The following is a 27,288-nucleotide window of genomic DNA, read 5'->3' on the forward strand; positions in this document are numbered from 1 at the left end:
TCAAATTCTCACCTGCTAGCCCATTGGTAAGCTAACATAAAGCAAAATAGAAATGCAAGTACAAAAGGTGCTCCAACATTAACAGGGATTTTACATCATGGTCTTTAATTACTGTAGGTTGTGTTTCAAATGAAGGTGTAATCATTGCTAATATGCTAAAACGTGGTGTGCTAGCATGAAACAAAATGAGTGAACAAAAAGTTACTACAGATAATGAAGGTTTTTATATCATTTTACATCACACATGCACATCTGTAGCTTGTATACCGGTAGAATTTAAAATAATTTATAAAATGCTTGCATGCTGGTCAAATGAAAAGATTGCAAGTTAGCAATATGAGTGACAAAGTTGCGAGAGCAGACTGATGTGGATTTTAGATCATTCCCTTTGGTTTCAAATGAGAATTGATTACATAATGTAACGTTAAAATGGTAAAATTACATGATTGTAAGAGAGCAAAAACGGGTATGTTGATTAAAGGTTCTATTTCTTCGCAGGTGCCAGGTACTATTTTAAAGGACAACCGACGCCCCCGGACAAGGTGCGTCCATAATTTGTAAAATCACTTCAAATGACTTCTACTGAGCGCATTTTACAAAGATTCCACCGCCTATAGCTATATATTACGTTTTAAGACTTGCGCTGAATATTCAGGAAGTCTTGTTTTGGAGTTGATGACGATGACTGACGTCACGTCACGTCTGGAATGCCCCGGACCGAGAAAGTGACACACAATGCATTTTGGGTACTATGTTTGGTCTGAAAACATCGTGTTGATCCGTGTTGATGGCGAAATTAGAAGGAGAAACACATAACGCGATGGCGAATCGTAGTGTGTTGCATCAACACTACAGATTGCGGTAACATCATAAAAGTGGACACAAATTCTCAGCAGACAAATCTGCCCATTTCCAACACAGCTTGTGCGCCATCTTGTGCATTTTCTGGGAGCTACATTGGCGTCCAGACGGCTCGAATTGATACGGAAGGACTTCTTTAATCGATAGCAAAGATTTATGCTTTCCTCTTCAGAACTATTTGAATCATATTCATTACTGGATGAGTAACAAGAAAGCATGTTCACCGAATCTGAACTCTCTGAAGCCATTGTTTTGTGTCTGGAGTATCCTGGCGTGACGTCACGAACAAGAGGGCAGGACCTTCTGAAACTCACCATTTCCGAGGTCATTTTGAAGCAGTTTTGGGACACTAACTCATTTTTATTGGTGTTTTGCATTTGACTAAAAATATCAGCCTGCGTGTTTTGGGTATTTTAGATGCTATAAAACGTTTTTTCTGATGTCAGTTAGGAAACAAAAAATGGTGTCGGTTGTCCTTTAAATGAGAATCCATCTAATGTAAACACGGTCGCCGTGGTAGAAAACAAGAAAAAAAATTTGGAATCACACACATTCAAAGTTGACATTGTAATGGCTGACGCGTATAGACACGACAAACACGTCAGGCATGGTGGGAAAACAGACCTGTACACATGGAGCAGATTTACAGACAGGCCTAGAGGGTGTGGATGTCTTGGCATGACTGCAGGTTGACCTCAAGCTAGCTCACTCATAGGGAGGACGGGCTGCCGTTTAGGGCTGAGGAAGTCATGACATGCCCCTCCAACGCGGCGGTAAATTAAGCCAGAGCATCATCAGTCTTTGTGTATTTAGGGTGTGTGCCTTGTGTAACGAAGAAATGATCATTGTGTTTTAAAGCAAATCTACTTGAACTCCCTTCCCATGTTATGCTTATTTTTGAAAGGGCAATTAAAGGATTATTCACTCCCACGCTGCTCTCATGAATTAATTGGATGTTTTAATATACGCTCCATCTTTTTATACATTGTTGAATTTTACACAGAGTTCACTTTATGAGGGAGTTTATGAATGGCATGGCGATGGTGCTAAAACAAAAAGCAGGCTGGACATTAACTGTGAATAAGGAAGTTGGTGTCGCTCTGTTCATTATTGGCTGTCTGCCTGTTCCATCTGCAGAATATTACACATTGGAGATTATGTGATATTTAAGGGTTTTAAATAGGTGAAATTCATTAGAAATGGAGGCCCTCTCAAAATGTTTAATACATGTAGTCGTTTAAAGCCTAAACATACACATTCTGAGCTAAAACAAATACTTCAATTGCATCGTACATTACCATTAAGAATGGATACCTTTCTGATGATTTATAAAATATGCACTTTCCTATTAGCCATTTTAAAATGCCTGACTCGGTGATGCGGTGAAACTATAATCTATTAAATTCATACTGAATATAAACATTAGACAATGGTTGAAGGTTTTTTTTTCATGAATTGCTCTCATGATGTCAAAACCTGAGCTTGCAAAACATGAAGCTTCTGTCAAAACTTTCGGAAAGATGTATCATAGGATTAAAAACAAAAACATATCATAATGTAGAAGAAAGCTCCATTGAGTTTATCACATTGACATCCTATCCCGCTGCCATCCTAGTTTAATGTCGCCAGGAGAGGAAAAAATAAAAGCAAATCTAGCTCAATTTAAAACTCATTCGAGTGCTGCCACCAGAAAAAAAAAAAAAAAACAGTTGCTGTGATTTTTCTTCTTTACAGCCACCAGCAGCTAAGAACAGGCGATAAATCTTTTTTTTTTTTCTCTCTCTTCCTTTTTACTCGGCTGGGGCAACGGCTGGGCCAGGGTCAAACTAGTAAGACAGATGAAAACAAGAGATTGTCTGGATGCCATGAGAGGAAAATTGCTGAGGAGACAACGAGAACACTCTTTTTGTCAAGATCTAGATCTGTGATGGGACTCTGTGAAAAGGTGTCATCTGAGGGATTGAGGCCCCGCTTGTCTGAAAATTACACGTTTATGGATGTTCAATTTGACTTTGATTAAGGCTAATCGAAAGACGGTATTTCACAATAGTCCAAAGTTATGTTCTTTGCCCTTCGTGGGTGTTTTCAGTTATATATTTTTTTGGGGATTTTATCGTGCGGCAGGATGCATGACCTGCACATTGCGCGACAGGGTACCGCTTCAGATTGCCTTTATAATCTTGAGATTTTATCGTGTCCACAGACTGAAGACATCCTGTGCCAAATAAAAAAAAACTAGACGCTTTTGAACATACCTATGGTTCTGCTATGTTTCAAAGTCAACTTTGTGATGTGTCAAAAAGCTCAATTTTTATATAATCTTGCCAGTGTATCAAATGTTTATTGAATGTGTCCATTTCAAGCTCACTCCTGTTACTCTCGTGGGCGTTTTTTTAAGAACACATCACATGGTCGGACAAGGAGAGTCCAACCATGTGAATGTGACTTAAAGGACAACCGACGTCTCAGGACAAGTTGTGTCCATAATTTGTAAAATGGCTTCAAATGACTTCTACTGGGCGTATTTTAATAAGATTCCACCGCATATAGCTATATTTTACGTTTTAAGACTCGCGTTGAACATACAGGAAGTCTTGTTTTTGAGTTGGTGATGAGTCCTCACGTGACGTCAGAAAAGGACCGCCTCCTGACCGTAAAAAAAGACGCATTGTAGCGTCTTTCCATCACGTCAATGTATTTTGCTGTACTGTTTTTTTTTTTTAACCGTGTGTTACATCCAAAAGCCGCCAGCAGAGGGAGTCCAAGCTCCATGGAACGAATTTATCAGCCTGTGGAAACGGGCTGATTCATTCCTCACAGCTCGGTGGCCATTTTCTTGCCTCTTTTTGGGTGACACATTCCCCCTCTCTTCAGAACTATTTGAATCATATTCATAACTGGATGTGTAACAAGAAAGCATATTATCAGAATCTGAAGCCATTGTTTTTATTCCCCGTCTTGGCGTGGCGTCACGAACTGGGGGCGGGACTTTCTGAAAATGCCCAATTCGCAGCTCAATTTTTTGCAGATTTTGGACACTTTAAGTCATTTTTATTGGTGTTTTGCATTTCAATAAAAATACCATACTGCGTATTTTGGGTATTTTAGATGCTATAAAACGTTTTTCTGATGTCAGTTAAAAAACAAAAAAGTGACGTCGGTTGCCCTTTAAAGGACAACCGACGCCTCCGGACAAGTTGTGTCGATAATTTGTAAAATCACTTCAAATGACTTCTACTGAGCGTATTTTACAAAGATTCCACAGCATATAGCTATATTTTATGTTTTAAGACTCGCACTGAATATTTAGGAAGTCTTGTTTTCGAGTTGGTGACGATTCCTGACGTGACGTCATGTCAGGAACGAGAAAGCGACACACAATGCATTTTAGGTACTTTGTTTGGTCTGAAAACTTTGTGTTGATCCGTGTTGATGGCGTAATTAGAAGGAAAACACAAAAATAATGCGATGGTGAATCGTTGTGTGTTTCCACAAGACTACTATTTGCTGACACAAATTCCGAGCAGACAAATCAGCCCATATCCAACGGAGCTTGGGTGCCGTCTTGTGCATTTTCTGGGACGCTACATTGGAGTCCAAAAAGCTCGAATTGATACGCGAGTACTTCTTTCATCTATTGCAAACATTTATGCTTTCCTCTTCAGAACTGTTTGAATCATATTCATAATTGGATGAGTAACAAGAAAGCATCTTCTCTAAATCTGAACTCAGTGAGCCATTGTTTTGTTTCTTGAGCAAGGCGAAGACGTCGGGTGTGACGTCGGGCGTGACGTCACAAACAAGGGGGTGGGACCTTCTGAAACTCGCCATTTCCGGGGTCATTTCAAAGTAGTATTGGGACACTTTATCTCATTATTATTGGTGTTTTGCATTTGACTAAAATATCACCCTTCATGTTTTGGGTATTTTAGATGCTATAAAACGTTTTTCTGATGTCGGTTAGGAAACAAAAAAAAGATGTCGGTTGTCCTTTAAGAGTGACATTTATGAAAAATGTACCATTTAATTGCTTGTATAAAAATACTGTAGGCGGTTCTCTTGAATATCTGCTTCCTCATCAAGCATGAAATGAAACAAATATATATTTTATCGCCTGCATTATTTCCTAAATCATGTTTGTGACTGGGTTATTTTTGAATTCCAACAAATTCTGACATCACATATTAGCCAGTGGCGATAGAGGAAAATTGCCATCCATTTGCAGTCCGGATGCATCGGAGCGAAATCCTTCTTTGAAAGAGCTCTCAAAAATCGTTTGAGGTCTTGGTTGATAACACTAAAAAGTGTGTGTGTGGGTGGGCGGGGGGGGGGGGGGGGGGGGGGGGGCATTGTAGTTGGTACTTGTCACTTTTTCAAAAAATATTTGGTTGGGATCCTGAATAAGTGTTCAATTCACCATTCACTTTAACACAACTTCACTTAAAACTAAATGATTTCAATCAGGCTGTTAAGAAGCCATGTTTTATATATCAAAACATTTTTGGTCACTACTCATTCAGCCACAGAATGAATGAGCAGTGTGACAAAACAGTGTGGAGAATGTGGTGGAACTGAATTCTTACATGAGGACACAACTGTTGTGGTCTCAGGAGAAGGAAAAGAAAATGTTTTCCAAGAAACTCCCAGCGTGCAGCTGCTTCTATGTAAAAACTACAGAAAATAACCTTTTTTCAGAGCCACTCTCAACCTTATTCCTGTGTAAATCGCTTTGAGGCAGATATCATATCATTCCTGGCAAGTATCCGCTTTTGAAAATGTTTCCAAATCCTCGATGACACACATTTGCTTTCTGCTCTGCTGCACCTGTCATGTTAAAGCAGCACCGGGCCATCGGAGGTGCCTTTGGTGAGTCCCAGCGTGAAAGAGTGTGGCGAAATTACATTGCAACAAGAATTCCACAAAGCATGCATGTTCAAATAACAGCACGAAATGGTGGCAATCGCCAAATGCACTATTTTGTTTTGCCATAGTCTACTGTGGTACTTGATTGTGGGATAATAAGCCGTTCAGATGCATCATTAAAAAAAAAACTTTTGATCCGAACAAAATAATATAAAAGAAAAAAATGCAATTAAAAGTTGATTTAAAATAATAAAATAACATTTGAAAAATAAACAGTACAATGAAATGAAAATAATACTAAATTTGAAAAATGACTAATAAAAAAAATCAAGAATTTAATGGTCTCAATAAATATTCTCCAAAAGAAAAGATAAAGATAATGTTTGAAAATATCACAATTAGACTTTATACCAATATGGCTACGTTAACTGCAGAATAAATATTCAACATAGATATATTGCTACATCCTATGATCAAATTGAGTGCAAGAGTGATGCTACAAGGAGAAGAGATAAAGAAGGTAGAGGATTTTAAGTACTTGGGGTCAACTGTCCAAAGCAATGGAGAGTGTGGAAAAGGGGTGAATAAGCGTCTCCAGGCAGGCTGGAACGGCTGGGAAAAAATGTCAGGTGTGATGTGTGATAGAAGGGTTTCAGCTAGGATGACAGGAAAAGTGTATAAAACGGTGATGAGACCAGCCATGATGATGATGTTTGTTTGGACCGGAGACAGTGCCACTGAAGAAAAGACAGGAAGCAGAGCTGGGTTGCAGAGTTGAAGATGTTGAGGTTTTCTTTGGGAGTGACCAGGTTGGATAGGATCATGAATGAATATATCACAGGGACAACTCATTTTAGAGGCTTTGGAGAGAAAGTCAGAGAGGCCAGACTGAGATGGTTTGGATATGTCCAGAGGAGAGAGAGCGACTATATCGGGAGAAGGATGCTGAATCTTGAACTGCCAGGCAGGAGACTGAGAGGAAGACCGAAGAGGAGGTTTATGGATGTTGTCAAAGAGGACATGAAGGTAGCTGGCGTAAGAGAAGAGGATGCACAAAACCGGGTTCGATGGAGGACACTGATTCGCTGTGGCGACCCCTGAATGGAAAAGCCGAAAGGAAAAGAAGAAGATGATCCATTTGAGTTTCATGCCTTTTAATAACCGATAAACGAATATAGTCAGTCTTCACAAAACTAATGATGACAGCAAAGCATTATCTTTCCGTTTTCCATTAAAATGAAATAAAAATGAAGTCGGATGGGGAATTTATGGACATCAGCATCATGACTCACTTAACTTAGATTGACTAAAGAATGAATGCAAAGTGAAACATATTCCAACTGTGGACATCAACAATGTGACAAGACTTCATCACACTTACCCGCCATCATCTTCTGAGCCTCGTATGGCTCCATGTATCCATCATTCTCAGGGGTCACTTTTTCTGTGGTGGCCTGAGTACCGCCAGCCTGCTCGGCATCAAACGGGTCGGCGTAGTCCTCAAGGATAATGAGCTGTGAGGGGAATACGACAAGGGGAAAGTTGAAATTGCGGCAAGCATTATTTTTCTGCACTCTTAAACATGATGAGGTGTCAGGAGGGTTGTGACGATAGATCAGGCGTCATGTGCACTGGACATCTGCAGAGTTGGCCCGCGAGATGAAGCGATACATACGCCGGCACACCGCAATGTCCCATCTTGGGGCTTCCAGCACGCTCTCCCTGAAAATGCTGCTTGGCCTAATTATATGACAGTGACAGGCCCACTTTTCAAAAAGTAGAGGCTTCGAGCTGGCCTGCTGGACTTTAAGACAAGCAATTTGGCAGATTTATACCCGACCAGCCGGCCAGCAAACCCAAGCTAATTGCAGTCTTGCGCAGTAGATGGCAATTAAGGGGACGTCCTGAGACCAGAGGAACACGGAGCAAAAACTGGAAGGAACAGAGTGTTCATCTAGGGCTCCTCCAAGGGTTGTATTTGCATTTGTGAAATATTTGCTTTCTTCACCAAGACACAGCTTCTTAAAAAGTAAATGCTTGTCCTTTGAAAGAACTTCAAGGTCCATCTGGAGCCATCTGTGCTCTCAGACGTTGGCGCTAATAGAGAGGTGTGAGCGGAGGAGTTTGTTCTTGCTGTTGGGGAATGTTCTATGTTCCTACTCCATATTATTTTATCTTGACATTGACTGCTCATACAGAAAGTGTCACAAGGTAAATGTGCATCTGTTTACCTGGAATGTAACACCCAATCACGTGCCTTGCTTTCATTAGGGTACTAGTGTCAATTCATCATGACTTTGGGTTGGAGCCATGTTTCATCTTGGACAATCAATCGCAGGACACGCATAAACAAACAACCGCTCACACTGACACTCAGACTCTCGCCGAACACCAAGAAAATAGTTTTGGGATGTGGAAGGAAAGCAGAGTACCTAAAAGTAGCATCATAGAGAGCTATTCAAAGAGAGATTCAAACTTGAATTTCCTTTCACCAAAGTAGACGCGCAATTTAACGCAATGCCGGTGGGATTTATTTGTTTACATTGAGTGGTAGCCTAGCGACTGCTTGGGTAGTCGTAGTCAGAGAGTAACTTTGCAATGGAATCCTCAAGGGAAGAATCTCCAAAACTTAGTCTATTATCTTCCAAATTTCATAAACAGTTGGATGTTTTTGGTGTTTTATTTTTCGAAATTGTCCATGGTAGTAAGTGTAAGTGCGTCTTCGTAGAGGTAACTGAGATTAACTCGTAACCAGTTTAGGCTGCTCTTCTATTTCACCCAAATCCACAACCAAAATGCGAAGAACCATCACTCATGTATTTTAGAAAAAGGAATGGATAGCCAAAGCTAGCATGGTGGATTTCTGTTCACAAAATTCTGAGGCTCAGAGTTGAAATCTTAACCGCAGCCTTTCGGTCTTATACCCAAGAATGGCTATTAACACAAACAAGCATTTTGGTTTGATTGATGACTCTGAATTGTACATCCTATTGACAACAAGCGTGATGCAAAGTGGATGGTTGAAGTTCATGTCAGATTTGAAATGATGAATTGTTATTGATTCAATATGGGGTGTGTTCACTTTCTATTACCTGCTGGACTTCCTCCCGATATTTCCCTAAGAAACATGGAGAGTGACAGCAGCCCTCAATGAGTCAATGCTGAATGCTGCAAACTCCACAATGTGTCAATATTTGGAATTATTTTGGTGAGAAAACAAGACGTGACAGGAAAGCTGTAGGCTAAACAGCCGTCTCGCACTATTGCCGCCGCCAATCGAAAAATATCGAGCACCAAAAAGATCAGCCCTTGTATTAACATGCCTTGATTGCATTAAGATCCCACCACTCAGAACGTGACTTCCAGTGACCTTCACTGTGCCCAAACAAGGCACGTAATAATTAAAAATTTGGTCTGTGCTAGTAAAACACACTGACGTATCAGTCTAATCAGCCAAATGCTAATGCAGCGACCTGAGTGTACACGATGGGCACAACACCCTGTGAGTCATTGGCACCGGGAAATAATTTAGACTAAATATAAACAAGCATATCACTCATCAGGGCTATGCTGAGACAACAATCAGGCATAGCCAAACGTGCACGCAGCCCACACACACACACACACACACACACACACACACACACACACACACACACACACACACACACACGCACACACGCACACACACACACAAACACTCAATCACGCTTTAAATACCCATGTATGATATAACAGTGATTTCACTTCAATTGGGAAAGCACCAACAATTTATAGGAGTGACTGAGTCACAGTTTAACTTCGTTTAAATCAATCACAGATGAAGTTAATGAAAAATATTAAGCATGTTATCCGACAATGACAAAAACACAATCCATCTAGTGTAAAGATGCCAAATTCATTTTTGTCGTGTTAATCTCGTAGGCCCGTTATGACTGTGAAAACATGTAAAAAGTCAAATTGCTTACACACAAGTCGTCCAATGAGTATTTCACAGCACTTATATTTCCCCACGATGTAAAAACTAACAATGTTCACTTAGCCGTTTTTCTATAGAGTTTATACTTGTGTGTCTATCAAGACAAAAATGAAACCGTTGATGTTTCACTCTGAATTTCACAGTGGGGTTTGTTTGTGGTGTTGCTGTGGCGCATGTGGCCCGATTGTGAGGCTTTGGAATGATTATTCGATAACTTGACTATTTTGATGGCAAAAAATAGTCACAGTAAATGGCTGCCTCGAAGCTTGAAGCTGATCATTTTTCCACACAAAACTAATGTGACTCCGGCGCGATGGCGCAGAGCCATGAGGAAAAGACATAAAATAGAGAATGAAAAGGACAATCAATGTACTGTATATGCAGAGCATACAAGTCTACGATTAGAAACTAAAGTTAATGGAAAAACAATAAAATAAGTATGTGCCCATTTCAAACTGTGAAAAAAAATGGAACCGCTTGATAGGAACCTAGCTTAATATATATCTATTTTTTAACCATGGCATCGACTGCTTTGTAACACCTTCGGGGTGAATTTCCTCACAGCTACTCTGTGTTAAATCCCCTATATTACAATGGTGCTCTTTTCCATCCTTTTTAGGGAAAATAAATAGGTCTTGTTCTGCCGCAGCATAATTATGGGTTCCTCAAATGTTATGCTTTTGTGAGTTTCAAGTCCAGCACAAACATCGCCTTGGTTTGTTTTTACGCCACAAAATAAAATACATATGTTTGTCTTGCAAATAGAGGTAACAAAAAAAAACAAATCAGTAACACAAACAACGACCTCAGGGCCCCAAAGGACCTCAAATCTCTTAGCAAAATAAATATCAACAGCAAACACAGTTTGATTACCACCTGGTCGCGAGTTAGCATGAAAGCTTGAGCAACAGTAATGGCGACCTGTGTTCCAAAACCAAGCTCATACGCATCTTGGACCAACGAATAAGTAACTCTCACTATGAAAACATAATTAATCAATTCCCATCCGACTGCGGTACTTCCATGAAGTGGTTGGAGGCCATGCCCCACAAAAACACACTAAGTGATGTAATGTGTCTCCTTGTTGGCATAACATGACTTGGCCTCGTGTTCTAGTAGATTTAAACTTTTGGACAGGTTTTGACAAAGTAAATTGGTGCTGGTCCAACTCAGAATGCGCTGCCGGCGGTAAGATTCCTTATTTTCTGGAAATGTGCACACTCTCCGAGTGTATGCAAATGTCATGAGACCCCAGGAAATCTCAAGAGAGTTCAACTGCAAACTTATGCAAGACCAAACAGTCCAGCCCAAACGTTGAGGAGGGAAAACGTGTGCAGTGAAAGTCAAACAAAATAGCTGTCTATCAAAAATTAAGCATATGTGTCCTGCTTGGTAAGTAATTCAAATTGACAACAATAATGCAATTACAGTAATAAAAAATGTGTGTAAGGTGAAAAGTTCATCTTCCAAAGATTTATTTCCCATATAAAACCATTAAAATGAGAATAATCTGTTCCCAGGTCCCCATAAAACATAATTTTCTATGAAATAAGCCTTAAAACTACACAAAATATACCCTATTTTATGTATAATAAATGTACAATTGTATTGTAATTAAAGAAATAAACTGTATTGTATAATAAAGTCGTTTTATTTACCTTTGTGATGGTAGTTGTCAATGGATGACGAACTTACAGGTTGCCTCTTGATGATATCCGAGTGAAATTGCCATGCTTTCTCAGTGATAATACCCTCACTCACACTGTCCCCTGCTAGCGGCTTTTCATTAATCCAAATCAACAGATTCTTTTCAACTTCTTCTATTGCCGAAGACTGTTGCTTGGACAACACAAAAGCACCCTTAATAGCTTCCTTGTTCTTGAGGATGGTAGCAATGGTCGACTTAACGTAATGGTACTGGGACGCTAAGGCACACCTTGTTCGTGTTTTTTGATGATCGTCTTCTGCTCGACCGTAATTTTCTTTTGTTTCCTCTTCGGCTTAACACTAGCCTGTGGTGGGACGCAGTGAAATCAAATGGTGACAACATAGAATTGTAAGACACGATAAAATGGTACATTGTTGTCACATCATTGTCATTCAAACACGCTTGGGGGCATTCGTTCATTTCTTGTGATAAAATAATTGGAAATTCAAACTGTGTATTTGACAGGAAAGGCTCCACTGGAACTGCAGATATACATTTCTTATTCAAGGTCTTTTAACACTTTCTACAGCCTTGTTATGGATCCTTGTGAGCTGCAGGATGTTTTAGCATGCTTCAGGAAACAACAGCATCATTGATTGAGTTACGGGCGGAGTTGCTCCTAAAGGATGACATCATCTTTGCCTTTCCTGTTGACATAGCGTTGGACAAACGAAGGACGAGTGAGCAATGAAAACCTTGCCAACAGCCTTCAAACATTGCCTGAGTGTCAAGTTAAGCTATAAAATCTCAAAGAGCTGTCATGTTTGAAAGAGAAACTAGTGTGTGCTTTGCCCTCACGGGCAATCAAAATGAGAGTTGAGAGTTGAGTTTTACACAGCTGCTGATATTTCAAACGTATAAAAAAAATGGGATTTTGCAATCAGACGCAGCAGCTGAGCCATTAATTTGAACGGTCGGGAGCGATTTGATTCAATCTTAGTCTCCAATGCATTTCATTAAACCGTGGGTATGAGACTGGTCTAGAACAAAATACGAGGGATGAGGTGTGTTTAAATAAAACGCCGAGCGGAGGCAACGTACACCAAAAATGTACACTCCCGTTCACACCACGACATAATCTAGACCAGGGGTGTCAAACACATTTCACATCATGGGCCACATATGGCCTCCGTATATGTCAAATGGGCTGGACCATTAAAAGTATACCCTACATGCTATAAATAACCAAAATATCATGTCTTTCATTAGTTTTGGTGTAAAGAAGCACAAGAACATTAGGAAAATGATGACATTTAATGAACATTCCTTTTACACAACGTTTCATGAACAAATGTGCAATTTACTTTTATCATTCACATACAGTATATGCATTGCAACTGTTCACCAAATACCTAAAACATTTCTCAAACTCCCACAGTAATCCTGCAATCTTGTCTTTGTACCGCTTCCATTGAGGTCTGGTCATACACACATCTCTCAGGCAGGGGAAATAAGCGGAGTTGCCACTTGCCATTAGCGTCTCCCACAAAGTCACCGTCGGAATACGGCTTTGATGCTAATGCTATTTTGCTAGCAATTAGATAGCTGGCTTTTACTGCTGCTTCACTGACTTCTCAGCTCTGGGTGAAAGTTGACTGCCGTTTCCTCAGACCCGCCACCAATTCGTCGACCTTGACACTTCTCAGTTGTCCTTGCAAGCCGTCATATTTTTCGCTGTGATGAGTCTCGTAGTGGCGTCGAATATTATATTCCTTCATTACCGAAACTTGTTGAAAACACACCAAGCCCAGAGGTTTCCCATGCATCACTGTAAAAAATATGACGTGGTCCATTTTTCATTGAAAATTATTCACTCCTTATCTACTTTTCAACGTTTGGATAATGACATTTTGGCTAATGAGAGTGTGGAAACCGCGGTTGAAAAAAAAGACCACGGTTGAAAAAAATGCCGCTGTTTTTTTCTACGTTGATCAAAACAGCACTACTCTGCCCGCTAGTGGACAATCCTTGAATTGCACCTCATCCTTGTTAAAATTTTGAATTCCATGTCGTTTGTGCTTTTTTCAACTTTTAAATTATCCTGCGGGGCTGATCAAACCTCTTTGGGGGCCGTAGGTTTGACACCCCTGATCTAGACTCTCCAACTAACCAAACACATGTTTTTGGAATGTGGAAGGAAACCAGAGTACCCATAAGGAGCATGACATGGCAGCAAAGAAATGTCAGGATGCTGATTCGATAAAGCTTCTCTGAAGTGTAAGACAGGAGGTACAGCGCTGTCCAGCTAATCCACCATAGTCAAAATGGCATGCATTCTCAAAATAGACGTCATCATTTGAAAGTAGTTGGCAGCCGTTGTCCATTTTACAAAACATTCACTAGATTTGCAGTTGAACTCTCTTGATTTGATTAAAGAAACTGCAATAGTCCTTTAGATTAAATAAAATATCGTGTCTCGCCATGAATATTAAATGAGTTCCCAAGTGAAGTTAAACTCTCGGTATGTGGAGATGCTTTCGCGAACAACAATTTGTCTTTGTTGCACGTTATCAAGTGGTCACCCTTACAACGTCGTGGGCGTCCATGTTTATGTTCCGTAGTGTTAAACAAAAGGCTAGTTGCGCGCAGTCGACTTCATTTCTTACCATGTAGTCGTTTGTCTTCATAACATTCTTCGTTTTAACTTCAGTTTCACTTGGCATGAATTGCTATTTCTAACTTTGTTGGAATAATGTACTGCCCTAATGCACTCCCCTCCAAATTGCAGTTCAGTCAGCAAACACCTCCTCCTCCTCACAATCAATGGGAATATGGAATTACTCAAAGTGTGTGACTGACTCAAAAAAAAAGATTATTAATAAAAAAATTTTCTTTCGCACCTGTATTTTAAAATCTGCAATGAGAAACTAAAGCGATCTTTTCACACCACAGCAATTTAAATTGAAGGTCAACCTGTTTCAATCCATTCAGGTACATAAAAAGTACAGTTCCAGAAGCTTCCATAAATGTCTCCATTCGTTTCAATCAACATGTAAGTCAGGAATCCCATGTTTTTTCAATGAGTTCAATACATTTTCTTAGCCAACGGATTCATAACCCAGTCTTTTGTTCTCCACTCCTCGGCAACAGTGTTAATAATTGATCCTCATCACATCCAAACTGGCAATCGCTGTGATCAACAGTGTTTAAAAAGCCCCATCAACCTGCCCCCCGCTGTCTTGTTCATAACCGTTAGTGAATATCGATGAGAGGCTTCGTATTTGTATACTGCCCCAAAATGTTCGTCCGCTCCCGCGAAACTAATGACCAATTGACAGCAGGAGAAAGCATGAGGTTGCGATCGGCAAGTCAGCAGCGCCCGGGGACACACCATCTGCCTCATGGCATGGCCAGGGTGCGTCAGGACCGCAGCCAAGTCACAGTCAAGACTAAAGCGGCCGAAGAAATCACAACGGTGATATTTTAGCACTGTTTGTTAAGTTACCAAGAATATAGCAACATTTACAGAGAAAATCTAATAGGTAGGCAAATGTTTTGAAGAGTACAATATAATGCTTGCTTATTAATTGATTAATGTTGAGTAATTTTCCACATCCCTTCTTGTTATTTATATATTTATAAAAATCCTCAGTTTTCACCAAACCGAAAGTCCTTTCGAATTGTATTCATATTCTGATATGAGGCATGAATATCAAATCATTTCTGTTAAGCCCTACTAAAAAGATCTTCAAAAACTCTGAATCTGAATGGCCTCTGTGTTGTCCCAAGGTTGAAATTCATCACAGTGCTGCAATATAAGATTCTTGCCCAACTACAGCAACAGCTTAAGACATGTCCCAATGGCACCTCTGTCTATTACTTTTGCTGCGAACTCAGATTTCAAAACCCTGTCTCTTATATCCGACTATTCCCCAGCGGGGGCAAAAACTTGAAATGTGCCGCATCTCTCAGCCAATAAGGTCCTCTTCGCATCAGCAGAAACAGGGGGAACATTAGGGAGGCGGCCAGGCTGCAACTGGCACCTGCCACTTTGGCTCAATATCGGACGACCCGAGAGCTTCTCCAATTTCAATTCGATTGGGGCCCTCATTTTTCCATTACAAGAGAGAAAACATGGACGGGAATTGTCCTTCTGTGCACTTAGAGAGAGGAGTTGGCATATGGCTGAAGAGAGAGAAAAAGTGGATGCATTTGTTGTCATTTGAGCTCATGGGATTGGAGATGTGACACTTCTAATTAAGAAATGGTCTGCTGATGGTTTAGTTTTTCAACGGTCTAGATATTTTTGAGTAATTATGAGCTGTGCATGTTAACCAGACAAATTCCTTGACAGGCCTCAGTCGCGCTGATGGGAGTGCGACATTTATTCCGCAGCGGCTGGGATGGAATAGAGCTTGTCATGGTTGAAGCCCCGCTGAGAATGGCAGAAAAGACACCAGGCTATCCAATGTGGAGGGAGGGAGGAAGGGAGGGAGAACGGTAGAGAGCGGGGGAGAGAGAGAGACAGACCGGGAGAGAGAGACTGGCATATGTGATTTATGGTTCATGCCACAAGGGATTGCAGCCAACGATTGCCCGATACAACATAGTGCTTAGCAGCTATATTGCATTAGAGCCTTTCAAAAGTTGTTGTTTTTTTACTGCTGTGGTTTTGTTTGTCACAATGCAAAACAAGCAACGAGCAGGAGCGCTTCAGACAAAGGAGAGAAGACAAGATGTGGGAGGACATTTTGCGCCACCCGCTTCCCCCCCCCAAAAAAAAAATGTGACAGCTGTTCTGACATCCACAAGGAACATCTTCTCTACGATGAATAGTTTCAATTCACAATGGGGGGGATCCACAACAGACTAATCTGGTGACTTGTCCACCACACGCTACCGACTTGAATATGACCACTACTGTGAGATTTGTGAAAATAAGCAGTAAAAATTTTGATTTGGGAAAAGGGCCGAAAAGGTTGTCGGGCATGTATGAATTGACAGCCTTTATAGCTCCAACAATCAGCAACTCCAAACCGATCATGTGACAATCAGGACTGTTGAATAATCCATCCATTTTCCATAGAGCGTCTTTATTGAGGTCAGTAGTGACCTGGAGGCGACCCCGAAAACATACACAATCATGCATACTCAACTTTGACATTCTTATTTTTCCCAACAAGCATGTTTTTATCATGTAGGAAGAAGCCAAATTACCCAGAGATCAACAAGTCCAGAGACCTCAGAGTAGACAGGACAGACTGAGATAACATCAACCATCTTTGCTCGGACAGTTTGAAACAGTATGTAATGAGTGCCAACGACACCTGCAGGACGTGGGGAGCTGATCACCAGTTGATGCAAACTTATATCTATTGGTCAACCCCTGATTTGGAGTCTTTCATTACCCCACACAGTCTGTTTTAGAATGAATGCGGTAGGAAATGTGAATATCTGAAGAAATCTTCCAAAAATCACAGGGAGAACAGCCATACATATTTCTTCACGGTGAGGTAGATGTGCTCGCGCAGCTAGCTGCTATCTCATTGTGCGATTTTTAAAACAACACTTTTACAATTGCATCGATTGATGAATTACCTCATTAGGAAGGCTCTTGCAAAACTACTGACCATATCGCGAGGTGCTTGGCCGTTTCGTGTAAGTCATTTGGCACAACGCAATACGCGCTCTCAGTACTGTTTTGTTTGTCTGTGACAATTCTCGTTACCATTAATCACGGCATCCTTTGCAGAGGACCGAACTGCATTAAAACATTCCCGGACAGATTGGGCAGATGGCGCACAGCACTGCGTTTTACCATGGATACAACAAGCTGATGACAATGAAACTTTATGGAATACATTTCCAAAAGCAACTACTGCTCTGGCACATTCAGGAAAATCAGGCACTTCCTCTATAGGCCTACTGAGAGAGTAGAGAAGGCAATTGCATTGTACTTGCTCTGAAGACATTTTTCTCAATCAAGCTGCGCGAGCACTTCACTTAAGAGGAACTCTGAGTTGTGTTTTTTTTTTATTTTTCGTGCAGTGAATTCATTTGCTTTGCTTTAATCTAATTGAAGTATCGTCTCGGCGCAGCAATTTGTGGACACGTGAATGGGACTGTCAAGCAAAACAAACAGGGATTTAAGTGGGAGGCAGTGTGGGTATGATAAAGCAAGGTCGCAAGCTGGCAGTTCTTCCAAAACAAGTGCAGCGATAATTTATTAGTTAAAGTCTCTTCTATTTTAGTTGTAATTCAGCCCGGGGAGTACATTTTTGGTAGATGTTGAAAGGATTCCATGTTGAACACACGCAGCTATTAGTTTCCTTTCCCTAAGAGACATCTGTGCCACCCCGCTTGCAGTAAATTTATTACCAACCCCACTCCCACTTTGAAATTAGAAACACATTCAACGTCTGCATTTCAGATCTTTGCAGTTCTGCCGATGTGGGGCAACCCTAAAAGTACTGTCATGTTTATAGACGAGTGCAGTTTGCATAAAAGATCTTCCAGAGCTGTGATATCACTGACCAGACACCAGTGGCAATAAACTGCCCAAAATATTTACAATCTGTCATTTAATGGCATGTATGAAGTTCAGAGCTGGGTCATTCGCATTACAGATTCAAACTGTAGCCATGTATCATGGATTAGAAAGTAATCATCTCCAGGATTTGGGTTAATAGAACCGATCTAAAATTTGGGGGCTTTATCTATCTGTCCAGCAACGGCAAGCGTGTGTGGAGTTGTTTTTTTTTTTTGTCATTTTGTAGGCAGGCTTAGGTACAGTGGGGAGGTGCGCCACTGTGGGTGTGAATTCAGCCATCTTATTTCCCGTTCAAGTAGCGATCCACACTCTTTAACTTCAGTGCAGAGAAGCTTCCATCATCCTTGACGTTGCGGAAGCAGAAATTGGCTCGGTGGGATCTACGATTGTCTCACCCAAAGTAAGTTTATGAATCGCAAGATCTCCCCTTGTTGATGTAACATCAGCCACACATGTCAAGTGGGAAATTGAACATTGCTTTGCGCTACCATTAGATTCATCAATCAACAGAAAAAGTACAAGTACAGCAGTAAATGAGCAGGACTGACATTTTCGAAAACCATTGCAGTCGTTCATTTTGTACTGCTCGTACCTTCAAACAAGTACCATCATAGATTGATCAAAACCACCTCGAGAATTGATCTCTGGTAAATTGCGTACAATAAGAGATGTAATTTGTGGACCACAACTTCCATATTATGAGCCCAGTCAGCAGTGTACACATACTGTGCTAATCATGATATGGTTTCCATCCTGATTTCAAATTATGGTGATATAATTGTCCATTTTAGTATAGTTTGTCTGCAGGGATCCTTAAGGTATGCTTTTAGATTGAACAGTTAATTAGTTACACACACACACACACGCAAACACACACAAACACACACACACACACACAAACACGACTACCATCTATAGGGTTTACTCATTGCAGTAATTTGGATTTTAAAAACATCTCATACAGCATAAATCCATCTTTAGAGCTGCAACTCATGAGAAACAAGCGGAGGGTCTGGGTTGCGCCATATAAAAAGTTTGTTTAGTGTGTGATAGATGAAGTACTTGGCGACACGCTTGATGGCACCCAATTTCCTTCCTTTGCCACCCCCTTGATAGGTTTATTGGCGGGATTGCTGCAGTACAATCGCGGCCGCGCAGAGGCTTGTTGAAAAGTTATAAACTATGTTAATCCCGTATGTGCTGTAATTACAAGGGAAATGCTAATTTGTGTTTTTCTTTGACAATGCATGAGCAGGCTTATGGAGGACACCAGCTCAAACATGAAAGAATGATGATGCATACTAAGAGGTTTCTAGGTCTTATCTGGCTGACATCTCAACATAACCACAGAGCCACAACAAGGTAAACAAAGCTCTTTTTATTTGTTTTGACATGATGAAACGTGGCCTCATATGGCCCCATGAGGAGACAACAGACAATGCTTAGACTGGGCGGAGTCTCAAATGGCTGTTATGCTCAGCTGTAAGCGACAATCGCCAATCTATTACCGCAAAGCAGCATCATCGGTGGCGCGTGTGACCGCCACGGGGCAATCACTATTTGTCACTCTTCATCCGGGTGTTTGGCTCTCGCCGGAACAGCTGCAAACAATTTAACCCTTGGTTCTATATTTTTGGAGAGCGAAGCGAGGGCAGACTTGTCGAGTTAAAAAGGGAATGTCACCAACACGTAAACACTTCCTGCCAGGAAGGGAGCACTTCCTAAATCTTGGAGTGAGTGAGCTATTACAAACAATTACAGACAGTGGCTGACTTTCTGCATTAACGAGATTTTTTTTTTGTGAGTAGAAAATGATTGACAACAGGTTGGAATTCGCCCAACTCATGATAATATATTAGCGTTTTAAGTTTGATCCAAAAATTACAGTATTTTTTGGTGTATAAGGCGCACCCAAAAGCCGTCATTTTCTTCAAAAGATGGTCCTATGTCATATATGCAGGTGCGTCTTATACACAAAATACGGTAAATGACAAAAAAAAAATCATCATGTTCAATGACGACTTTGTTTTGAAAGAGGACCAAAGAAAAGCATTTTCAGAAATAGATCTATGAACATATATTTGCTTAGTACTGTTGTCACATTATTAGGCCTGGGTGAGATACATTTATATAAATACATACATATTTTTATTAATCAAAAAGCTGTGTAAAGTATATGTTTGCATACATTTGACTCGTAGAAAGGAGAGCGCTGCGCCAATTTCTCGCATCCATCTAATCAGTGGGTTGTGAGAATTTGCCCAACCACCAAGATTACCCCCCAGGCGACATACGCTGCCATTAAACAAAATGGATGACATGTGTTGAGGGTGGCCATGTGAGGCTTAATTGTGGTGGAGATGTTCAGCTGAGCTCATCAGGGCAAAATTATTGGAAACGACAGTCCGATTGTGGTCATGAAAGACCATCCAAAGACTTTTGGGTTCACTCTTGATAAAACCACCAAACCTATGGACTACTTATTATATTCAATAACATTTGATTATGGCACAGTGATGTTTATGTAATGATCTATGTGGACTGCTAAATTATAGCTGAGGCGTTCCTATGTTTTCTCGACAGGATGACATCACGTCAACTAGCGAAGGCGAATGAGGCATAAGCATAAATCCAAGACAACAGAGTGACTTCCTTTTTCCAAAACTTCCACGTCACGAACAGGATTGCAGAGAATGTTTGCCATGACAGTCATTGGGTATTTTTTGAACTGGTGAGTAACTTGTTGACAAGAGCAAGCCAAGGTGATATGAGGAAACATTCCTGAGACACTTCAAATAGCTCAGGAAGTGTGTGGTGTTTAGCCGCACTGGAAGAAAAAAGCCTTCGAATCACAGTTCCTTTTTGAAAGAGACGCATGATGGAAAACTGTACACAAATAGCGGTGTTGCCTCTGTGAAATGATAAAGCGGCGTGGAAATCTTTTGCGAGATGCATCTTTGCGAAAAAAACATTTCCTTGGTTCATCTTTTGTAAACCTTGCAGGATTGTGATTTCAAAATCCAGCTTTATAGCAACTGCAAGGGGATATCTTTGCCCCATCTGATTCTTCTTTTTGAGAGCCATATTTTCCAGATGTACCTTTTCATGGGGTGTTTAGAAAGCCAGGTTTTCAGAATGACCCATATGTTTTCGCAGATGTTTGCTATTAAGCATGTCTTTACAGTTAAATGTGACAAATATAACGCTATGACATCAATCTGGCCTAACAGACCTCTTAAAATGCACTCTCAAAAGGACCCCTCTTACAAAAAATGAAGTGATCTGATGTTTCCATCCATTCGGGAGCTTGTGAGTGTAAAAAGAAACTCTCACAGACCATATTGATGAGAGAGTGGCTGCCATTTCTCGGGCTATCAGAGAGCTGAGATGAGGACAAGAGAATATGCTGATTTTGAAGTGCTGAGGTGAGGGTCCAGGTGAACACATTCTGACTGAAATGGGAAAACTACTGGGACTACATGAAGAAGAAAAAGAACTAAAATGAACCTTGAAAGCTCATGATGATATTCATTGACAGAGACAAAAAAAGACAAGGACATTTCACAATACTGTATTTATAGTTAGCTTTATGACTCAACCCAACTGACTATGCAAAGTGCTGTATATGGAGCCAATATCATCTGTACAACAATAAATATAAAAGCAGTTTCACCCTTTTTAGATTTTTCTTCTTCTCTCAAGCCGTAAAAGGTATCATATCAATTGCGAGCCTGAAAACTCTTGAAAAAATTCCGAAGCCATACAATATTGTACTGAGCAGCTTCGATCAAAATGCTATGGTAAACGTTGTGTTACGATTCCATTTCTTTGTAGTATTCTGCTTTTGAGTCCCTAATTTAAGGTCCTGTTTTAAACGTCCTGTTGTGGGGTCTGCCATTTTGTGATCCTCTCTGAAATGCCCCATTTAAACAAATGCACCAAACCTAAGATGGTGTATCAAACCAAAGTGTTGATCCACCGAGTTGAGGGAACACCCCAATCTAGAAACTACAAAATTGATTTCAGGTCACCATTTTAAACGTCTGTTACAATACTACCTTAGAAGACAGAATATTGCAGTTTCGATCCATCCATTGCTGGTCAGTGTTGGCGAGGCGGAGCAGCTTTTACAACCATTAATAAATGATTTTTTGGGGAATGCTGAGCTTGTTTTTTTTCTAGTACAAAAGGCTCACTGAGGACAAGTACTAAAATGAGCTCAGTGGAAATGTGTTACTATGTATGGAGGATTCAGTGCAAGCTGGCTCGACAAGACTGGCGCAGCCTTATTCCCCAGTGCAAACACACACTAATGATGGCGGGCCACGAGGATGCCGCAGCATCCCGTGAGCTCTGCACCACCACCTTTTGTTTAGAATATGTTTCTTTTGTCTCATCAAGCGCAACTCATCATCACTTTCTGGGCGCCCTTGACTAAAAGTTGAGGGTGGCGATGAGCTAGCCGATGAGGCCTATAATGAGTTCGGAGGCGGGATGAGAATTGATCACCTCTCTCGACGCCGTCTAGCATGAAGGGCTTGCCGTCATTAAAAACAACACAACTTCACAGCCTTGAAAGAACACAACAAGGGAGTTGGAATCCATGCAATGATCAATGATAATACTCTAAATCTAAAGCACTGGTGTTAAAGTCAAGGCCCGGGGGCCAGATTCGGCGCACCACATCATGTTATGTAGCCCATAAAAGTAATTCACGTGTCAACTTCCATGAACCTGGTATAATAACTAATGAAATCATTTTGTAACCCTGTTGACACTCACTTGACTAAAAATCAAACAAATACAGTAGCTGTTTTCAAAGAAGGCTGAAGTGACAGTCGAAACTCAAGGTTTTTCTCTTCACCAAACGAGATTGATGTCTTAAAAAATTAGTAAAAGAGAGCTGAGTTGAGTGATTACAAAACTAGTTATCCCTGTTTCCAATTTGTTCGTCTTTCAGAATTATTCTTCCGAATACAAAATAAGGCAAATAGAAATAATGCGTGACAGGGTCAACATGTGGAACTTTTCTTGCTTTGGCTTTTGGCTGAATCTGTTGCACTTTTTCAGTGAGGTTTTGACAACAAAGTCAACTTCTTCAAGATAAATTAGCAATTCACAATGCTAAGACTGAATTCCAAGCCACTGCACTTTCACTCCATTTTTAAAAACTGAAATCGCCACAAAAGTGAGCCATCTAGTTTTCCCCTCCTTCTTTAATAGGTAAATACAAACCCGGTAAATAACCATCCATTCTTCTATTGGCATTCTGCTAATCAGCCTAGCGCCAATATAATTAGCATTCATCAGTTAAGTAATTAAAACATCGATGCAGCCAAGCAAGGAGAAGCCGAGTCACTTGGTGCAATTTATTTTTTTAGCTTCAATTTTTTTAGTCAGTGGTCGTAGTACTGTCCTCAGCAAACGAGAAGGATATAGAAAGCAATTAGGTGAAACGTGCAGACTATTTGTCACTTTGCCACTCTGCCTAGTTGTATGGTAGCATTCCAACATGAACCATGTTAGCATGTGACCTATTCGCACGATTAGTAAACCAATGACTGAATGTATTCTTTTTTTCACTCGGGTTCCTATCTCATGGTTATATTCACAGATCAATTGTTAGCATGTTAGCATTTTATGAAATAAATAAATAAAGCCTTAACAAGTCACCTTTACATTTTATTTTGTACTCACATTGCTTCCTTGATTTGTGTTAGCATAGATCAATGAGTAAGTTGCCATTTTATTTACAGGAGATGCATGCCAACGTTCATGCTTGAATATGCATTAAATGGTAACAAGGCAAATGTATAACCTCGAGCAATCTAACTACTTCTGCGTTCATCTTTTTTGCCCATTGATCCACTCTAGAATATATGTAGTTTAACATTAACATAGACAGTATTCTTTTCTTTCCGTGCCTGGTGTCGTAATGATTTCTCCATTCATTTCATATGTGCGTGTAATACAAGCGTCCAATTGTTCCCCAAATCAATCGATACAGAGAATCAGATCAAGTGAGCGTCAGACTTCACAATGTATACAACCCTGGTGTCAAACCCTCAGCACCTGACGAGAAACCTTTAAAGCCCATCTTTCACTGCACTGCTCTTGAGTGCCAAGCTGTCAGCACTCATTTCACATTGCGTCTACTACTCAGCATGTGCAGCACACTACACAAAGTGAAGTCTGTTAAAGGCAATGTGTGTGAGAAGGTACTACAGCGTAATCTGTTTAATCAGCTTGAACAGCTGCACTGGTTGAAGCGAAATTATAGTTGTTGTTGTTTTTTTTGGGGGGGGGGGGTGTCCTGTTTGCATGACATCGTTAACACAGATGTGTAGGACTGATAAAACCAAGCTGCGGCGGAAGGTGCCTTTTATGATTTTGTCATGCTTGCTGATCTTCGGGCATATGGGAAATATATGTTGGATGGCAATAACAGTTGTTTTCAGAGTGCCAAAGTGAGGTGGGAGGGAGGAGGAAAATCAGCCGCGGATGCTACAGAACACGAATTTCGGCATGAACAAGGTACAAAAAGTTATCATCTCGATGTTGCCTCTTGAGTCACTTCCACGGTGTTAGCTCAAATATACCACCATAAATCAATGTTATTGTGCTGTAGCACTTGCATATGAATAAAATTGAGTGCAACAACTAAAGATTTATTTCATAATAGAAAGTAATCGGTGGATTATTTGACAGTTAGTCTGTAAATCGTTTAAAAAAAACACATTATCCATTTTTATCTCTTTATTCAAATATGTCAGTTTTATATGTATGCACTGCAGAAAATGCATGAAGAAATTAATTATGATGCTGTTCCTGGGTTGAGCCAAACCCAGTCAGAAAATCAACAAAAAAAATGTGAATTGTTTTCACAAGTCAAAGCAAATGTCTGATTTGGATTTAACATAATCAGTCCATTTTAATGGAGGACTAAGGAAATCGGATACTTCAATTTGAGAATCAAAATTTCTGAGAACTTCAGCAATTTTAAATTAAAAAAAATCTAAATGTGTCTGATTAACATTAATTGAGTAGTTAGATAATTTAATAGTTTTCATTATTCTGTTAACAAATTATTTGTTGCACCTCAATGGAATTGGTGTTTTGGTGCAAGCTTCACAGTGGTGTATCAGAAGCAGTTTTCTCAGTGCTGCCTGCTCTAGACAGTGAGGCTGAAGCACAAATAAGTACTCACTGTCCTGGCTGCTCATGACAATACAAGTCGACAATCATAATATCAGTATTCAAAGATGCAACTTGTTGTGTGTTTACACATAGTTGCTGTATGTTGTCTGTGAATATGAGTAGCAAATATTCCACAACACCGGATAACATGCGTCATCACACAAGCGCGTCCTCTCTGAACCAAACTTCTCAGATTTCGCCTGTGGTTGTGTGAATGTGAGACAGAGCGACAGAGCGAGAGAGAGAGAATTCCTGAGAGGCCAGTGCTCCAAGAAGCATTCTGCCTGGCTGTCTGTCTCCACGTTGACTTTGTGCTGACACAACAGCTCCCTGCAGTGTGCATGGGTGCAAGTGTTAACTTCTTAGCAATAAACAAAAAAAATAGTGTAAAATAATTTGGCTTATAGTTTGGTTCCCTCTTACAGCCTGAAAACATGCAGAATGAAGACTCTTAATTATAAGGAGGTGCAACCGTTGATTACTGTTTGTATGAGTGTCTTGTGAATGACTGGCAACCAATCTAGGGCGTATGCCGCCTCTTGCCCAAAGCCAAATCACCTATACCTGTAATATTTATTATTACAGGTTAAACTAAATCGGATGTACATCATTTTAAAAGCATTTGTCAAAAAAAAAATCACAAAACTCAATTCCTCAAAAACCCTGCATTGACTGTCCAATATCTGCCTTGTACCGCATATCGTTAAAAGTCAGTTGAGATCAGCTCCAGTACCCAAAAGCCAATGAGGAGTGACACAGGACATTAACTGGTAAAATAATCATGAAAATCAATCTTCTCCATATGTAAACAAAAATGTTCATCGCTAGATAGGTAGAATACACACACCCTAACATACTCACACACAAATACAGTAATAGGTAAATGTCAAAAATGTAAAAACACAGCCCAGTCCTCAAAAGCTCACTATAACGCACCACGTGGACAATAAAAGTGCTATACAATACAAAGTGAAAGTAAGCACAGAACAAATTTGCTTTTCATTACTACAGGTCTCGTGGGTCGGTTGTGGACCGCAGTTCACGCAGCACTTTCTGCTGCGCAGGTTAGTCATTAGTCGGAAGTGTGACAAGTTCCACCGGTTGTCGCAAAGTGGGTCAGCCCCGCAAAGTTAACGAAATTCAGATTTTAATAAATGCAACATTTTAAAGCAACCCAATAAAACCAACTCGTCTATAACGTCAATCGTTTTATTTTAAAGACAAAAAAGTTGACCAACCTTGTCCTTGTTGTCCTGCTCCGTGGAGGGCGACGTGGGAGATTTCACGCTGCCAACTGCAACGGCTTGAGCGACCACGATAGCGCCGCCGCCTCCTCCACCAGCACCGGGCACCGGGTTGGGTTTCTCCACCGTCTCCACCTTGATAAGACGGTGCTTCGGAGACACGTACTTGATGTCCGGCGAGCCCACGGGAAAGGAGATATTTCCACCGGGAGTGTACGGGTCCTCGAAGTCCAGCTCCTTTTGGAGTTTGTAAGCGGCAAGGATGTCCGGCTGAGCGGGAGTTAACGTGAAAGTGGTTCCAGGTTGGAAGCCAGGCGCGCCGGGCACACTGGTGAGGCAGTGTCGGTAGTCCGGCTTCGGGGGCGCCGGAGGTGGTGCTTTGGCAGTTTTGAATCCGAGGTGCTCCTTGAACCACTTGGCCATGTTGCCAGAGCATCGCTTACGACCCAAAAACGACGATACTAGTTTTTCCCTCTTTTTCTTCTTCTTTTGAAGTTCAAGGAGTCCGAAATTGCCAATGAGAATTAAGTCCGTGGGTCAGCCGGGAGCCACAGCCGGCCGGGGGTGTGAAAGGCTTCGCCAGGGGCACTTTTTTGCTGTGAAAGCCTCACACGCAATGACACAACAAACACACCATGCTCACATTCGCTCTCTACTGTAGTGTAATGAATGTGTGTGCTTCACACACACGTCACATTTCCACGCTGCGCAACATGGGAGCGACTATGAGGACACGCCCCCTACTTTCTTCCTCCCCTCCTTCTTTCTCGGAGCAACCTGGTCTCAGTTACCTGACGACATTTACTGTCCCCTGCTGGACACTCCATTTATAGCGCGTGCGCTCCAACTGACCGATTTCCGCTTCGGCTAATCTCTCGTGACGTCATCGACAGCTGTGTCAAACAGTGCGGTGTTCCAAAACCAAAACCGAAAAATGGGAATTGTG

At 40.9% G+C, this 27,288-nt stretch overlaps 1 protein-coding gene and 1 long non-coding RNA gene across 6 annotated transcripts in view; one reads left to right on the top strand and one right to left on the bottom strand.

Annotated features, from left to right (window-relative positions):
- The window catches only part of shf (Src homology 2 domain containing F), a 94,221-nt gene extending 67,181 nt beyond the window's left edge, over nt 1–27,040 (bottom strand). Inside the window, exons 1-2 of one of the 5 annotated variants that reach the window (XM_088992926.1) lie at nt 26,337–27,040; nt 7,106–7,238 (exon numbers count right to left, since the gene is read on the bottom strand). In XM_088992926.1, the coding sequence (XP_088849052.1) occupies nt 7,106–7,238; nt 26,337–26,765 (562 nt within the window). In that variant the 5' untranslated portion in view covers nt 26,766–27,040. The remainder of the gene's footprint in view (nt 1–7,105; nt 7,239–26,336) is intronic. The other 4 variants (XM_088992928.1, XM_088992927.1, XM_088992930.1 and 1 more) reach the window with 4 other exon arrangements.
- Nucleotides 497–21,525, top strand: LOC148900887 (uncharacterized). Its single transcript, XR_016114526.1, has 3 exons — nt 497–542; nt 19,157–19,263; nt 20,485–21,525. It is a non-coding gene; the product is annotated as an uncharacterized LOC148900887 (long non-coding RNA).
- Nucleotides 27,041–27,288: the final 248 nt, after the last annotated feature.

Source organism: Hippocampus bargibanti, linkage group LG03, assembly GCF_051943395.1.
Source record: "Hippocampus bargibanti isolate YZ-2025 linkage group LG03, ASM5194339v1, whole genome shotgun sequence".
Taxonomy (NCBI): domain Eukaryota; kingdom Metazoa; phylum Chordata; class Actinopteri; order Syngnathiformes; family Syngnathidae; genus Hippocampus; species Hippocampus bargibanti.